The sequence below is a fragment of the Lampetra fluviatilis genome, chromosome 18 (assembly GCF_964198595.1).
Source record: "Lampetra fluviatilis chromosome 18, kcLamFluv1.1, whole genome shotgun sequence".
NCBI lineage: Eukaryota > Metazoa > Chordata > Hyperoartia > Petromyzontiformes > Petromyzontidae > Lampetra > Lampetra fluviatilis.
In genome coordinates, this window is record NC_136292.1 from 11,027,568 (window position 1) to 11,044,288 (window position 16,721).

General features: G+C 48.8%; 1 protein-coding gene across 1 annotated transcript in view; it reads left to right on the forward strand.

Moving 5' to 3' along the window:
- The first annotated feature begins 1,620 nt into the window (after positions 1-1,620).
- The window catches only part of LOC144937228 (alpha-actinin-1-like), a 79,215-nt gene continuing 64,114 nt past the window's right edge, over positions 1,621-16,721 (forward strand). The window contains exon 1 of the mRNA XM_078864605.1: positions 1,621-1,973. Coding sequence (XP_078720731.1) covers positions 1,875-1,973 — 99 coding nt within the window. The 5' untranslated portion in view covers positions 1,621-1,874. The remainder of the gene's footprint in view (positions 1,974-16,721) is intronic.

Here is a 16,721-nt window from a genome sequence, read left to right on the forward strand (position 1 = left end):
GCGTTACCTCACGTGCCCCCTCTATCACCTTTACCCCACATCCCTGCTTGTCACGTGACTTGCTGGCAGACAGGGCTGCTACAACTGCAGTTCCCCTTCTCTGCCAGCAATCGGCGCTGAGCCAAAGTGACCTATTCCATGTCACTACACTTGTGTTAAAGACACTCAGCTGCTTCTCATGCGGTTATCTGGCTTGACCACCTGAGTGTGAATTTGCAAGTTGTTGCTCTGTATCTCCATCGGCCGCACGGAGCAAGAAGAAGACCACACACTTTTGATCATAGACCTCAGCTGATTGAGAAAGGTCCGGGCTGTAGAAAAGGTGATACCCCTAGAATTAAGAGAAAAACTAAGGAAGGTGGAATGAAGCGTAGGGGGATACGTTCGGGTTGATTTCGTGTAATCAGGTGAGAAATTTAAGTATATATATAGAATTTTTTTCGCATCGTACGTAGCCGACAGTGCTAATCGGAGCTGTGGGGGAAGGACAACAAACTAAACACAAGAAGATGTGGGAAGAGAAATGCGGATTCAAATGGAGGAGGAGGTCGTGGAGGAGGGAGCGGTGTATGTATGTACTATTTCTAGATTTGAAGCTTTCGTGACTGCAAGGATTCATATTCTTAGGTTTTTTCAGTAAAGTCACGTAGGAAAAAACATTTAAATTACATTTTTTTTAATGAATTTTATTTTTTACCTACGTGACTTTACCGAAAAAAACCTAAGAATATGTATGTACTATGTTAAACTTATATTCTTGGTTCTTTTGGTAAAGTCACGTAGAAGGAAAATAATAAAATATTAAACAATACAAATTTTCACGACGTTTCGACTGCAACACAAGTAATCATCATCACACCTGATGCATTTTTATTGTTTTATATTTATATTATTTTATTATTTCCCTTCTACGTGACTTTACCGAAAGAATCAAGAATATGAATCCCTGCAGTCACGAAAGCTTTAAATCAAAATTTATGTTGAACTTCTTTCGCATCGTACATAGCCGACAGTGTTAATCGGATGTGCGGGGGAAGGACAATAATCTAAACACAAAGAGCAGTTATAAATAAATGAGTTTTCAATCTAAATGATTTAAAAGTGCGTTGCTCCAGTGTCCTCCTAATATCTGAGGGAGGAGCATTCCAGACGGCCGCAGAAGCGCATCTCAAAGCGCGCGATGCGGTGACCGTCTTTGTTCAATGGCCGGTCAGAAGCCGCTGCTGTGAAGATGACCGGAGTTCACGTGGCGATGCTTTATGTTCCTTGAGGCGTGGAGGAAAGCTGCGCGTTGAGGAGGAAGGATGAAAGAAGGAGTTGGACGAAGTTGTAAATGAAGATGGGGATGGGTGAAGAAAATCCGTGCGGGAGGAGGAGGAGGGGCAGGGGGAGGAGGGAGCGCCGCCTTTTGTTGGGCGAGAGATGGCGCGCTCACGTGGGCGGAGGGAGTGGAGCGGGGAGGAGGGCGAGGAGGGAGCGGAGGGAGGAGGGCGAGGGGAGGGGGGAGGAGGAGGGGAGGGGGAAGGAGGGCGAGGGGAGGGAGGAGGAGGAGGGAGGGCGAGGCGTGGTCTCGTGGTGGCCTCGCCACCAAAGGGGAGTTGCCTCTCCCCCCCTCTTCTCTCTCTGGTGTGTTTGCGCTCTCCCGCCTCTCTCACTGTGTGCTCAGCCGAGGTGGCCCAGGGTTTGTTTGTAGCAGCGGTAGGTCGCGTCCGCGTCCAAACAAGCGCCTTTCTAAAGCTCTCTCCGAGGCGACGGAGAGCGGCTGTAAAGCGTTACCCCCCACCCCCCCCTTCCCACCATCCAGCAAGCGGCAAGCCGAACGGCATCATCAGCATCATCAGCAGGTGTGAAAAGGCGAGCAACCTAGCGACGCGATGGATAACTCGCACGTCCTGCCCGCTCACCTGCAGCAGGAGGAGGACTGGGACAGAGAGATGCTCCTCGACCCAGCCTGGGAGAAGCAGCAGCGCAAGGTGAGCGAGCATCTTCCGCCGACACACCTGGAGCAGCACCTTGGCCCCCATCGCTTGCACGATTTGACGGACCAGAATCTTCAATTCGGTTCGCTGGCTCGGCCCGAGACAACTTGGCACGGTTCCCCACGCGCGTTTTAACTCGTAATCTTTAATGCAGATTTTGGTGGAATTCGATGAGCCACTCGGATATTTGTTTTTGAGACATGTCCAGGACGGTCTGGTCGGCAAGTAGACTCGGCTGCTCACTCACACAACCACCAAAACCGACTTGCCTCTCCACTCAAACGCTCGTTCGCCACCTCCACTCAATGATTTGTCCCCCCAATTCACTTGTTCATTCACTTATCCACTCACTCAGACACTCATTTACTCACTCGCCCACCCACTCACAGCCCATTCACCCATCCACATTGACACTCACCTAAACACTCACTAATGCACATCAACAGATATTTGCCGACTCAAACTAACTCGCATTTAATCACGAATTCGCCTATCCACTCGCATATCCACTCCCTTACACCATCACCCATCCACTCACGTCCACCATCACCCATCTACTCACCCATCCACTCCCTTACACAATCACCCTTCCACTCACCTATCCACTCCCTTACACACTCACCCATCCACTCACCTATCCACTCCCTTACGCCATCACCCATCCACTCACCTATCCACTCACGCCCACCATCACCCATCCACTCACCCATCCACTCACTTACACCATCACCCATCCACTCACCCATCCACTCACCCATCCACTCACCCATCCACTCACCCATCCACTCACCCATCCACTCACCCATCCACTCACCCATCCACTCACCCATCCACTCCCTTACGCCATCACCCATCCACTCACACCATCACCCATCCACTCACCTACACCATCACCCATCCACTCACCTATCCACTCACCTATCCACTCACACCCTCACCCATCCACTCCCTTACACGTGTAGCGCGCACTCTCTTCACAGATTACCGATCCACTCGCTCGCCTTCGCCTATCCCACTCCATTACAAACTTAACAACCCAAACTGGCCGACTCACCCCCTCACTCACCCATTCACTCATCCATCCCTCACTTGTTCCATCACATTTTCACTCTCTCGCTCACTCGTCGATTCGTTCAGTCATTTGCCTGTTCGTTCATTCACTCACTCACCCACTCGCTCGTTCACGCATCCATCCACCCAGTCACACAAACCCAAGTGACTCAACCATTCAGGCATTCAACCGCTCGCTCGCCCTCTCAATTCTTGCGAGACACGCCAGGACAGCGGAAGGGGAGTGGAGGCCCGGAAAGATGCCAGAGAGGAAAGTGGATGGATGCGTTCACCTTTACAGACCTGTGCACCCCTCATCAGTGCTGCCTATCTTATTACAGACCAACTCGGACCATATTGGTCACCCCGTGCCCCTTATGAATCGCAACGTTCATCCTACAAAGTCCCATCACGAGGGAGAAACACAAACAAATAGACATTGTTTGCTTTGCCCGTATATTGAAACGGCTGTACGCCGTATGGACCTGAAGACTCAATATCCCTGCACAAGAATACGGGGTAAGCCATATGGGTTGACAGGATATGCGGCCTCTATCGGGAGAGGGGCCGAATGGATAGGAGAGAGAGAGATAGATAGGGGGCATTGTATGAGCGAAAGGGGTTCGGTGAAGATTGGAAGGGGAATGAGAGACACGGGGCGTCTCCCGCCCTGGCGTCAGGCATTTTACGTCTGGCCAACCCTCCCTCACCTGCACACGAACTGCGTGTAGAGCCTCCGCTATGCGAACAGACAAGCCTTTTCATGTAATGCGGGGGGTTGGCGTCGAGAAAAGGGGATTTGTATATAGCTTGCGCTGTAATTGTCACGCGAAGTTTTTGGTTTGTTTTACCCTGTGCGTAACCGCGGCAGATTTGGCACGTTTGGCTACGTACGGTGCGAAAGAAACTCAACGTAGATACGTACAAAGAATAACACAGCACTCGCCTACACACTATTCCTCAGGATCACACAACGCCACCACTATCCCTAGCCATACAACTAGCACTTACCCAACTCCTAACACATACCCCCCAACATTAACTATGCCAGTAACCCTATCCAAACACGAACCCAGTCTTAAAACCTCATCCCCAACACACACACGCACACCCCGAACGCGAACCATACCGCCAAACTTAGCCCCAATACTCGACTCACCCCACCCTGAAACACCTAACCCTAACTCTTTGGTTCTTTAGGTAAAGCCACGTAGATCTAAAATAAATCACGACGTTTCGGGCGCAACAAACAAGCGTCCGTCATCAGGTGGGAAATCACGACGGACGCTTGTGTCGCGCCCGAAACGTCGTGATTTATTTGATTTTACACCGACCCCTAACGCACACCACATCTCGCTGACACGAACCATGGGCCCCCACACCGCCAGCTCAACTTCTGACACGGACCCTATTGTGAACACCTTCGTTAGGGACCTGGTGTGTATATTCAGGAAGGTCTTGGAGTACGCGGGCTCCCAGGGTACGCGGACCCGCTCATAGACGACCAAACTCATCCGATTCATACTTCACACCCTGTCAACCCATGCGATTTTTACCCCGGATTCTTGTGCAGGGAAATTGAGTTTTCAGGTCCATAATTCTGGCAAACAAAATGTGTCTTTGTTTGTGTTTCTCCCTTGTGATGGGACTATAGGATGAACGTTGAGATTCATAAGGGGCACGGGGTGACCATTAAGGTCTGAATTGGTCTGTAATAAGGCAGGGCACTGACAGATAAGGGGTTGACTAGGTTTGTAAGCGCGAATTCGCGTAAGTTGGGGTTCGCCTATACGAGTGCATATAAAATGTATATGAATGTACATAAATGTTTAATAAAGTACAGTACTGTACAGTAAATAATTCACTAATCATCAGTGGCATCCGGGTCGGATAGAACACGACATTTTATTTGGACTCGTTCCTTTGCGCGGGCGATTGTGTTGCACGTAGTCAAATCCATCATTCGCGTGATGGCGGGGCGGTGATTTGACTCCTCGCTTCTCGCCCCGTGCGTGTGTAGCGATAGTACGAGTCACAAAGTGTGAGCATGAATCGGAGGGTCTTGCGACAGACATTTGGCCGTATCATTAAGTGTCCTCACCCAAACACACAACTGTCAACCCCTTATCAGTGCCCTACCTTATTACAGACCAATTCAGAACTTATTGGTCACCCCGTGCGCCTTATACATCTCAACGTTCATCCGACAAAGTCCCATCACAAGGGAGAAACACAAAAATTTTGCCCGTATTGAAACGGCTGTACGCCGTATGGACCTGAAAACTCAATTTGCCTGCACAAGAATACGGAGTAAATCGTGTGGGTTGACAGGTTTGCGCTTACGCAGGGATACACGGAACCTAACCCTCCCCACGCCTGCGTACTCTGAGACCTTGCCATAAATGCGTCTCATGGCACGGCAGCCTGTGGCACTGCGTGTACTCTTCACGGCGTTTCTCGGCTTCATTCCCGGTGCAGCGGTTGCGATCACATCAACGGGTGGGCACCCATCTTTTGTTGTGTGGATATTCAATGTCTGCTACGTTACTCGTACAATACGGAAAACCGTGACTCAAGGAAACCGCGTACAATTCTTGTGACGCTCTGGAAGGGTTGGAAAGTTGAAAATGTTGGCGCGCATAAAGTCGAGTCCATTGTTTCCTAATACCGTATCCAGCAAGATCTGTGAAGGATTTTAAAAAATCATTTCCCCCCCCCTTCCCCAAAAAAAGAAGTTAAACTTCAGGGGTAGACAACTTTTGGCTGACTAATCTGCGGATAAGCGCGGATAACAGGAGCGGGGAATGTTCCACAACTTTTGGCTGGCGGCGACTGATGAGCGGGAACGATGCGGATACGAGGAAGAATTGATGCTCGAGGTCGTAACGCGGGTTACTGCTGCTGATCGGGGGGTGCGGATTCTAGGAGGGAGCGGTATTTCGTAGGGCGTCAGGATAAGAGTGGCTGGCCTGAGGCTCGCCACTCCTCACGACGAATGGCTGCTTCAACCGCCCTCATGCCACAGCCATTTGGCAAACATATATCAAAAGAGGCACGATATGAAACAATTCTAAATCCCGATGAGATAATGGGTCACCAATTCGCTTATTCTTTTCATAAAAAGCTAAGGACCATCTAAGTAAACCCACCAGAATCGGTGCGTCTCCAGCGGAGGAGGAACAGCAACAACGACACGAACGCTCTCCTGAAGCCCTCTCATGGCCAGCACACCTCGACATTGGCACTTAGGGCCTGCACATTGCCATCATACTTAAGAGTAGAATAAAACAGCTAGCCGAGTGTCGAGCTTTGTTGTTGTCCCCCCCGCACCTCCGATTAGCATGGTCGGCTACGTACTGTGTGAAAGAAGTTCAGCATACATACACGTTTCCCTCGTGTATCACGAAGGATTATTTGTCTCTTAAGTTTGGGAGTTTACTGGCTTTGATTTACTGCTCCACTACAGAAGCAGTCCAACTCCTAATGTGTCTCGCGTCACACTAAACCGGAACTTGAGTGTTATTTAAAAAAAACACAAGTCCACCACATTGGTCATTAACACTGTGGGTCTTAAAAAGAAAGTAAGTGTATCTACTCGGTGACGTTTTGGGCAATGGTTCTACTTAATAGCAGGTGGATGTAGAAGGGTCATTGCCCCTTTTGCTTGTTGAGTTTCTTTTGTTGTCGATTGTGCTTGCTGCACCACTGCCAACGCACCAGCAGCAGGATCGCCGAATGATTTGTTCAATGTTATTAGAAAATATTTCTTGGTTACAGAACCAAATGAAAAAAGACGTGAATACAAGAATCGCATTACAGTGCTGTTGTTCTAATAACAAAGTCAAGTTTGTGGCCTTCATCCAGCAGTCATCTCCCGTTCACACTCGGGACCTTGTAGGAACTCCTGCACTAATAAGAGTTGTACCTCCGATTAACACGGTAGGCTACGTATGGTGCGAAAGAAGTTCAACACACGTGCCACATATGTAGGCCAACATTTCAGGCAGTGGACCTTATTTAAGGCGTGCCTTTCCTGGGGGTGGCGGTGAAGGATCTTTCAGTCTCTGTTGCCACACCACAGCCGACGGAAAGCCGCCTAATGTCACGCAATTGCCTTTGGTCAAATTCTCCTGAAAGCGTTCGATCTGTGTTAGAACTCTGGAGGCTAAGCAGGTTGGAGCCTGGCTGGTGCTTGGGTGAGGAACTATTGGGATGTTGCAGGTTTCGTAGGCCGCGATTCCTACTGCTGTCAGTGAAGCAAGTGGATTCTTGAATCTTTGCTTTCCATCCTCGTATGTGTGCTGTTTTAGCACCTTGTCTGTGTCGCTTTGCTGGTGTCCCCCTTTCACACCCAAGTTACCGATGAATGCGGCATTTGACAAACATCCCAATAATGCAGGACCCGCCTGAAAAATAAGTCCTCGGGACGAGGTAAAGTATTACTCAGTTTCATGTTGGGCAGTCGTGTTTTGTAGTTGTGGATTTATAAAGCACCCAAATGCGATCACGTCTCAAGGCGCTGATGTACAGTGTCGTGGTTTTTTTGTTTGTTGCTACCGACTTTTTTCACTGAAAGATTCACTGCATGGGATTGGGTGGAGTGCGGTGGGACGTGCCCCAACGGACGTGATGGGTCACGGTGGTGGTGGGAGGGGGCGCCGAGGAGGGAGGCAGCCTTCTTCCAGGGTCAGAGTCGAGTTTTAAGCGCAGTCCTTCCTGTGTGCAGCTTGCAATCACGGTGATTCAACAGGCAGCCGTGTATGCACGTTGCATTTCTTTCGCACCGTACGTAGCCAACCGTGCTCATTGGAGGTGCGGGGGAAGGACAACAAATTAAACACAAAAAAGCAGTTCTAAATAAATGAGTTTTCAATCGAGATGATGTCGACATGCATAGCCCTGGTGACTTCCTAATATCGGAAGGAAGAGCATTCCAGACGGCCGTAGAAGAGCATCTGACAGCAGGCGATGCAGTGACCGCTTTTATGCAATGTCATAACAACGTCTGGGCCGTCCCAAGGGTGTCTCATCGCTGAAACACGAAGCGATCAACTCCATCACCGAGTCAGCGGTGGAAATTCTACTTTGCTATGGTGGACGCCAGTCTCTCTCTAGGACAGCCGCTGTTGGGTTTACACAGAGCGCTACTAAGTTTAACCACCACGCAGGCCCACAGCCTTTTTAGCAAAGAGCTCTGCTGCATACGCCTACATATAATCACTATCCAGAATCGACGCAACTTGGCTTGAGAGATTCTGACGAGACCAGTGTGCATTCCGGATGATTAGGTGTGATAGGCACGGCGTCTGTGGCGTTGCCCCACTACACTGTCTCCTCGTGCCTGAGCCACGCGACCTTTCAACGCGAGGCCCTCTCTGTTCGGCACAATTAGAACCTGCACCCACTGTGCTGGTGCAGGGCTTCGTCTTGTGTTTGGGCGAAGCTATTCTGTTTGGTCCAGTCGAGTGCAGCTGCAACAAAAAATAAACAGTTGCTTGTGCGCTCCATCACCGTGCAGCAAATTTCCATCAATTCGTCATTGGTCTGCGCGTCCAGGCTTGTTGAGTGTTTTATTTGTCCTTTCTCTCCTCCGTATAAAGACATTTCCCCGTACGGTATATTTGTTCGTGCTTTGTCTCCTCCCAGAGTAACGAAACAAACACAACTCGACAAATTCGTTCAGCACACTGTGTGTGGCCTTAAGGGGAGCAAAACACATTTCTAATAGGCAACGTTTTGGGCAAGGGCCCTTTTTCATAGCGTGTCTTTGCAAAGTCCGGTTGGTATTCATCGCCGGGATGCATTCCCCCATAGGCGGGCTGTGTTTTGCAGTGAAATACTCGCACGGTGTCAGAATCAGAACATTTATTTATTACTGGGGGAATCCGATGAGCTATGAAGCTCTTTTTCACAGATCTCCAGTGGAGTCATGAGGAGGAGGCGGCTTCGTGTTACACCAGTGATCAATTCCTCCTTACTGACCTTCAAGTTTGCTACATTACCTCCTGCCAGTGGTTAGCCCAATTTGCTGTAAAAACCCACAGTCAACCGGAATTCGACTTCCCGGCCAGCGGCTAACATCAGCGGCGAGTGATAACTGAACCGGTCCTAGGCCCCCCTCCCCCCCCCCTATAATTATCCTTCGCCAACCCGCACTGACCAGCGTGGAGGAGAATGATCAACAACCCCCATGGACCTACACATGTTGTAATCATTGTCTCCTACTTCCGTCATATCACTTCCTCCACACTCCTCTCAAAAATCACCGTCCTTTCTCGCTGCCCACCACACAACGTCCCCAGCTGTTTAAAAGCAATAAATACCCGTCTCTTACCGTCTTCCCTTCAGCTAATTCTCGCAAATATCCTTTCCTGTTTCACATTTGAGCGTACATTTTATACGTCCTTTGACATGTTGGTATTGGTTTGTTTCCAACTGTTATTCTGCACCCCCCCCCCCGCGTTATATTATATTCCCTGCTATTGTATCATCCTAAATAAGTAATTTGGGCCTGTCACGGCAAAATGGAATTGACATCTTTGCTCAGAATTGCCAATGGAGATCAGTGCCACTCCAGTGCTGGTTTCAGCAGATAATGTATCAAATGTTTGCACTTTGTTGAGACTTAAATTACAATTGCCTGTTGTCACGGGAATGAACTATTGTCTTTCTAATAAAGCGAACATCGAGTGGTGCTCATCTCCACATGTAATTCTTGAGTTGGTGCTTCAAATTCCACATTCCTGCGGCAGGGGCCTTTTATGTTGATACTTACATCATTGACTAAAAAGGTCCGATGGCCTCGGCTAACCTTTGGCTGACGATGGAATTCGTGAATTTGCCGTCATCGCGAGCTCTTTGATCTATCATTGTTAACGCCACAGCTGTGTACGCCACATGCACGGGTCGTGCAGCGTCATAAATAACGATGCAAATATATATGCCGTCACATTCCGCGCTATTGTTTTACATCGCGGTCAAGTTTTAACGACACCCGCTGTCGCGACTTCTTTGTCACGGTACAAAGTGCTTCCTTGCCAGATGCATCGTTATTGTTCATCTATAAAACACGAGTTTTTAGAAACGTCGCGTGAGCTGATGTTACTCTGTGGCCCTGATAAAAGCTTGGAGGGGGGGTGGTGGTGGTGGGGGGCAGTCAAACATGGACCAGGGATGCTCGGAGCTCCGTGAGTCTGTGCCGTCTTGCGCTGGAATGCGCTTCCGCTTAGCAGCGTGCAGAAGGCGCGGTGTTGACCTCCAGCGGTTGGTGGGGGTCACCAACAGACGAATGTCTCTCTTTTTTTGTGTGTGTATCGCCAAGCCCCCGTCACTTCTCCAGCGACCAAGCGGGCCAGCCAGCCAGCCTGTCCGCCCGTCAGCACAACCATCACCAGCCTGCCCCCCCCCCTGCCCCAACTAGACCTTTTGGAATGCGTTCCCCTTCGAGCATTGATCGAGTGATACCATGCGTGCTATTTTTATGTGCATTGTTCGGCATGCCACGCTGGGGTAAAGTGAGTGGGGTTTTTTTTAACAAGCAGGAACCCAGCCGGCTGCCTGCCGGCCGGGCGGGCAGGCGTGCTCGGCGGTTTTTATGAAGCCAACAGGGACCTCTGATTAATGGGTTATTGTAATTGATACTCGGCCGTTTTTGAAAAAAAAAATGTTTACTTGCCACCTGCAAAATAAAAAACGGGGGGCCTCGATAGAAGCGTCGAGCCGTCTCGGGCAGGCTACTTGTTTGTCGGCTGGAGAATGAACTCGGGACGAGTGGTTCACTGAGAGTTTACCCCCCTCCTCCCCCTTTCCCGGCGATGAAATGAATTGTCACGATTTCAGGGGGTTGCGATTCTGCTCAGTGATTGATATGCCGTGTTACATTTTGCATTGTTTTGAATATCGAAGCTACCTCTAGAGGCTGCGTAGGTTTTGTTTTTTAATTCGGGACAGTCCTGATTAAAGAGTGTTTTAGATTTACACGTACGTGCGTTGAGCTTCTTTCACGCCGTACGGAGCCAATATATTCCGATATATTTTCTTCGTTCTTATGGCGTTTGAAAGTAGTAACAGTCTATAATTGTATTTTACATTTCTTAAGTCATTCCATGGAAAGTCATTTGGACATTTACTGTTAAACGCACATTCTAAATTAACCGTAGGCAGTGTTTATGTATTTTTTTGTTACAAAACAAATCCAATAATGCTTTACTTTTTTTTCCTTTTGTGTTGATGATCCAAAGTGAATAGCAAATGATGCACAGCCTTAGACAATGCTGGGGGGGGGGTGCAGCAATAGACAACAATTGAATGGTGGAGGAATTATTCTGGCAAAGGGTGTGGTCTCGCAGACCTGAAAGGGTTGTGAGGCTTCAAAAAGATGCCGTTAAAGTGATCGTCACAATCACGTGACGACCCAGGCTCTTTAGCCCTGAGCACATTCTCCGAAGACTTGCTACCTTTTTTGTTTTGCACACCTTCGAGTGCAGCTGAAGCTTATAAGGCCTAAGCTTTGGTGAGGCTAGGAGCTCTGTTCCGATTTAAAGACAATTCAAAAGCAAAAAAAATGGCCAAGTATTTTGGTCAAGCGAAGCAGTTGGGAGGGGGGCGGCAACGCGTTTCATTTCGCGGTCCCTTAAGCCGATGGTTGGAAATTCGACATTTACGGGACAGGGTCTCTCTCGTCCGTTCAACTGCAACTGGTGGCTTGTCTCAAAATCATTCTCGTTTATCGACCACAGAGGGATGGACGATGATGGGTTCAAGTCGACCGTTGACCGGGATTTGAACATGATTGGGAGAAGAGTCCATGGCCACGGTGCATTTCTGCGGCTGAAACATACCTGCGATGCGTTACGCGCATACAGTTCCGTATATTAAGCAACGCGCCTCGCCCACTGTTTGACTATTTTAACTTTGCGGTGTGAGAAAACATGCAAATGTACAGCCCAAATCCTCCCCACGCTTTTGTGGGTGAAGGGTTTGGTGAGCGTGGGGAGCATAGATGGCGAGTGCATAGAACCACAGTACAAGGATGGATTTCGACGATGTAAGCACAGCACCGCTGGCACCAATGACAACTCGGTATGCGTGTGTACCGCCCCTCCCCATCATCCAAGCATTATCCAGTTTGAACTTTGCTTCGCTTTTGAGATCTTTTGAGATTGGGTGCATTCTGGAGTGATCATTCTGGGTGATCTGGCCACCGCAAAGCGGGTTCGCGTGTAACACGCACACAACATACACGTGCACAACGTTAGGTCAAGTACTCGAATTGTAAAAGGTTTACGTGACAATTCTTACTAATTGGCTGTGTGGGCGAGGGGAGCGATCTAACCCAACAAAATGAACCCCTTATTGAACGTTAGGTCAGCGGCACGGGACTGTGTCGATACTCAGTATTGCACCGACCCAGTCATGTCATTAATAATTACCTATTGAAGGCCCAAACGTGCCCTTTCGTGAAACTCCTCAAGGTCAAAGTGTGTGTTGTGTGTGTGTGTGGGGGGGGCCCTCTATCACTTATTCTCTGAGACAAAAGGATTACCAAAAGGCTGTAGAGTCTGGCCCGCTAAACATTGACACACACCCAGCTTACTCGTCCTTCCATAACAAAGGCGTTCGCAATTGTGACAATGGCGATCCGAATGGCGTCCCCCCGCCTACCCTGTCTAAAACTCGTTGTTGTCCGTCCAATACCCCCACACGGGGCCCCGTGAGGAATTTGGAGGTCGTGTGTGATCCCCTGTGGGGGATGCTGGGGGGAGGTTGGTAGGGCGGCACCCATTGCATGATGTGCAAGCTTTACTCAGGCACCCACCAACCCAATAACTGCTGCTGCTGCTTATTGCAGCAGCAAACCAGCGACAGTTAATAACAGTTGACACAGATGCGGCAGAAATTTCTAATGGTTCAATGTTAGGTGCGAGTCAGTGTTTCACGACCAGTCAACATCTCCCGGTGGGTTTATTTTTTTACGATTGACTTCTGGTGCAGCGTGCATGGGCCCACACAGTGTGCTCGAATTAAGACGATACTCATTTGTCAGTGACGCTGATCCAAAGAGTAACAAGGTAAATCGCAGTGCTCGTGTTCTCCGCAGCAATGCTATCGATGATCTTGTTCCACCATGAAGAGGGCAAAAATATAACGAATATATAGACTACTTCATGGTGTCCGAAATGTCACCCTATTGTATGCATGTTGAATTTATTCCGCACCATACACAGCCATACGTGCTAATCGGAGACGCGGGGGAAGGACACCAACCAAAACACCGTTTTCTTCGGATTATAAGATGCGCTGGAAAATAAGACTTACCCCCAAAGCTTGTGGCTGGTGTGAATAAAGTTACACAATTATGGCCTTTCTCACAAACACACACACACAGAATACTCCAACTATTGCAGTAAAATACAGGGAAGAAAGTCTTAGGATCCAGAGAATATGGTATATACGGTATAAACATATTTGCCTCTTGATGAAAGTTTTTTTTTTATTTGTCCATGTGCACCACTGACCAACGCAACAGCTTATTACAACAATATCTTGTCTGGAGGCCCTAAATGCATTGGTTGCTGTGTACGAAGATGCTGCAGTCCATCGCCAACGCGTGTATTATTTAGGGGATAGTTTTCGGATGCAACCACGGTGTTAGCACTCGAGCACAATGAATGCAGCACCGTGGGAAAGAAAGCAAACGGCCCGTTGAAACGCGTGTGTGGATAATAAAACATCACCACTTGGCTTGGGCCGATGATATCACCGCACCCATTGGCGTTGTTTGGAATTAAAGTTACGTTAAAGTTATGCCAGAGACAATTCCGGCAAAAAAACATTTTGCATTTTTCTGGCACCGAGTGTGTGCGCTGTTATTTGGAAGAGCGTTTCACTCCCGAGTTGGAAGTTTTTGCGAGTTTTAAATTCTTCCTTGGGGGTGGCAGGGGTGGGGTTGTGACTGCACATCCTATCCTCCGCGGTCTATGAAATAAGAATCACTTTGTGAAACTTGGAACGGTGGCTGTCCTTTTCGAGAAACAGCCTCCCGCCCCTGCTAGGGGACTGTGGAAATTCACCCGCTGGCTCAGAGCCGTGAGCAGTGACGGGCTGTGTGGCCATGAGCAGCGGAACGGTGATTCACTGCTGCCCCTCATTTGACGAATTTTCACGATTTGGTGTCACAATTCCTCTCCGATTAGCACGGTTGGCTACATACGGTGCGAAATAAGTTCAACATGGCCACATTTGAGACTTGATTTTCTCTAGATTTTCTTTTTTTACATTTAGTGGCTGCAGGGGTGACGAACACCCATTGCAAATACCTTTAAAAATCTAAAAACGCAGAGGGAAAAGAATCAACAAAGAATCAATGCATCATTCCACCCCTACTGCCCGTGCCCATTGGAGCGGGGAGACGCTGATATCTTTACTTTCATATCGCCCTGACAAGTTGGTCGCCGCTGAGGGGGTCCGTGGGTTGAGCCCAAGCGGTCGCCCTGGTTAATACTGCAGTGTGAATTAACCATAAAAATACTTACACACACACCGTCAGCTTCACAGTGGCCGTTGAAGACGTTTTTAGCAAAATGCAGATAACTAACTTGAACTATTTACATTTTTTCCAGGTAAGGCTCACCGAGCTGTGTAGCTCTTTTTCAGAAGCAATATGGCTATCACAAATGGCGGCTCGGCGAATTCGCGTGTACCAGCAACATGGGCCAAATTTTGAGAATTGCTTGGAAAATGACTTATTTGGAAAACACCACAAAGCAACGTCACCCCCCCCCGCCCTGACTGGGAGTCTTCACTCAACTGAAACGCAGCGCCTTTGTGACAGCCTTGTGTGGCAAGAATTACGCGGATAGCAAATGCACTTAAGTTTAGTTATTATTATGATAGAGAAAACCCGTACGCTGCGCCTTGTTGTCAGTCCCATCATTTATCTTCACGCGTGTAATGGCCTTAATAATCCTCACCATCCACTTGGCTTGTTTCCGGACGTTTGTACGAGCTCACAGTTTCCCGTGGCCAGCAGTAAGTGTTTCGCTCTCCACCTCCATCCCTCAAATGTGTTTTTTCATAACGTTCTGGCGGCTTGATGTTGCCAGACAAGTTCTCCGCTGCGAGAAACAATGCGGACATTGTGCGCGGCTAATGGGGTGTCTCGTGGTGAATATTAGAGAAATATTCATTAACTTTGGCTTCACATGGCCCGCAGAGACCGGCTCTATGCGCTCTACAGTAGCACACTGGAACGCCTCTCATCCGCTTTGTTGTGGGGGGGGGGGTCTCTGGTTTGAGCTTTGCGCCTGGGCCCTGTTAACAGTAGCCGTGATGAATAACAACTAAAAATGACTCCTCATTATCGGAGCGGTTATGTGATTCTTATTCGCAGAGGCTCGGATGAAGGGAATGAGTTTTCTGTCGCTTTTGGGATCACTCTTTTCCATGCACAATCGCAGATAATAAGAAGACTCGATGCACGGGTAATAGGCGATTGCATGGTTTCATGATGGTGTATGGATAACAGGAAGTGCGGATGACAGCCAAACACGAATATATGGCAATTGGCCAAATATCTCGGGTCAGGACCCTATGGTCATCCTCGCAGCGGCTTTTGGCTGGCCATCAAGCAAAGACGGTTACCGCAGATGCGCTTCTGTGGCCGTCTGGGCTGTTCTTCCTTCCGATACGGTATTAAGAAGCAACTGGAGCTCTGCACTTTTAAACCTAGATTGAAAACGTATTTCTTTAGAACTGCTTTTTTTGTGTTCAATTTGTTGTCCTTCCCCCGCACCTCCGATGAGCACGGTGGGCTATGTACGGTGCAAAAGAAGTTCAACGTAATTACAACGCTCGCTGCTGCAGAGTCTGCTTCTGGAAACCGTGTATGTGGAGTCCCCACAATCCACGCCGTGGGGCCCATTCGCGGATGGCAAGCAGAGAGAGAGAGCGAGAGCATCCCCATCGTGTCGGGGGTGGTGTGTATTGTGTGTCTCAATATTTAATCCTGTGTTTTTTACCCAGCATGTGACCCTTGCAAAAAGCAGCTCCGTACAGTGTGCTCATTGGAATGGGGCCAAGAAAACAACAACGGTGGCTCCCGTTTATTTTTAACATTTGGCGGCGGACGATCTTCGTCGTCTTTATCGTCCCTACAATTCAGCGGAGATGTTCTGAAATCACGTTATTGCTTTTATTTTGTAAGCGCGCCACCTATTTGTGCGCGTATGAGATAATTCAAGTAACATGCTGCTGTTGCACACAAGTGGAAAAATTGTCGGCTATTGAAATGTGCCCAAAAGTTAATTATCGTAATAATGACAGATTACAGTCCTTTGTCAATTTGTGGCTGGTTGCAAGACCCTTCTGCCCCCCTCCCACCCACGTTGTATCAGTCGTGAGGATTGTTTGACCATACTTCACCGCGCTGGCCAGGGCCGGGTTGGCGAAGGGTTTGGGGAGTTAGTCACGTGGCACATTTTTATAAATAGTTGATTTCGGGTGGAGGAGGGTTTATGACACATTCTCTACACGACCTCACCGAAATGAAACAGTTTATGAATGTTACGTTGAACTTCTTTCACAACCGTACGTAGCCAACCGTGCTAATCGGAGGTGCAGGGGAGCGGGCAAGGCCAATAATCGGAGGTGTGGGAGAATCGAGGACAGGAAGGCGCGAGAGTTGTAGACGTC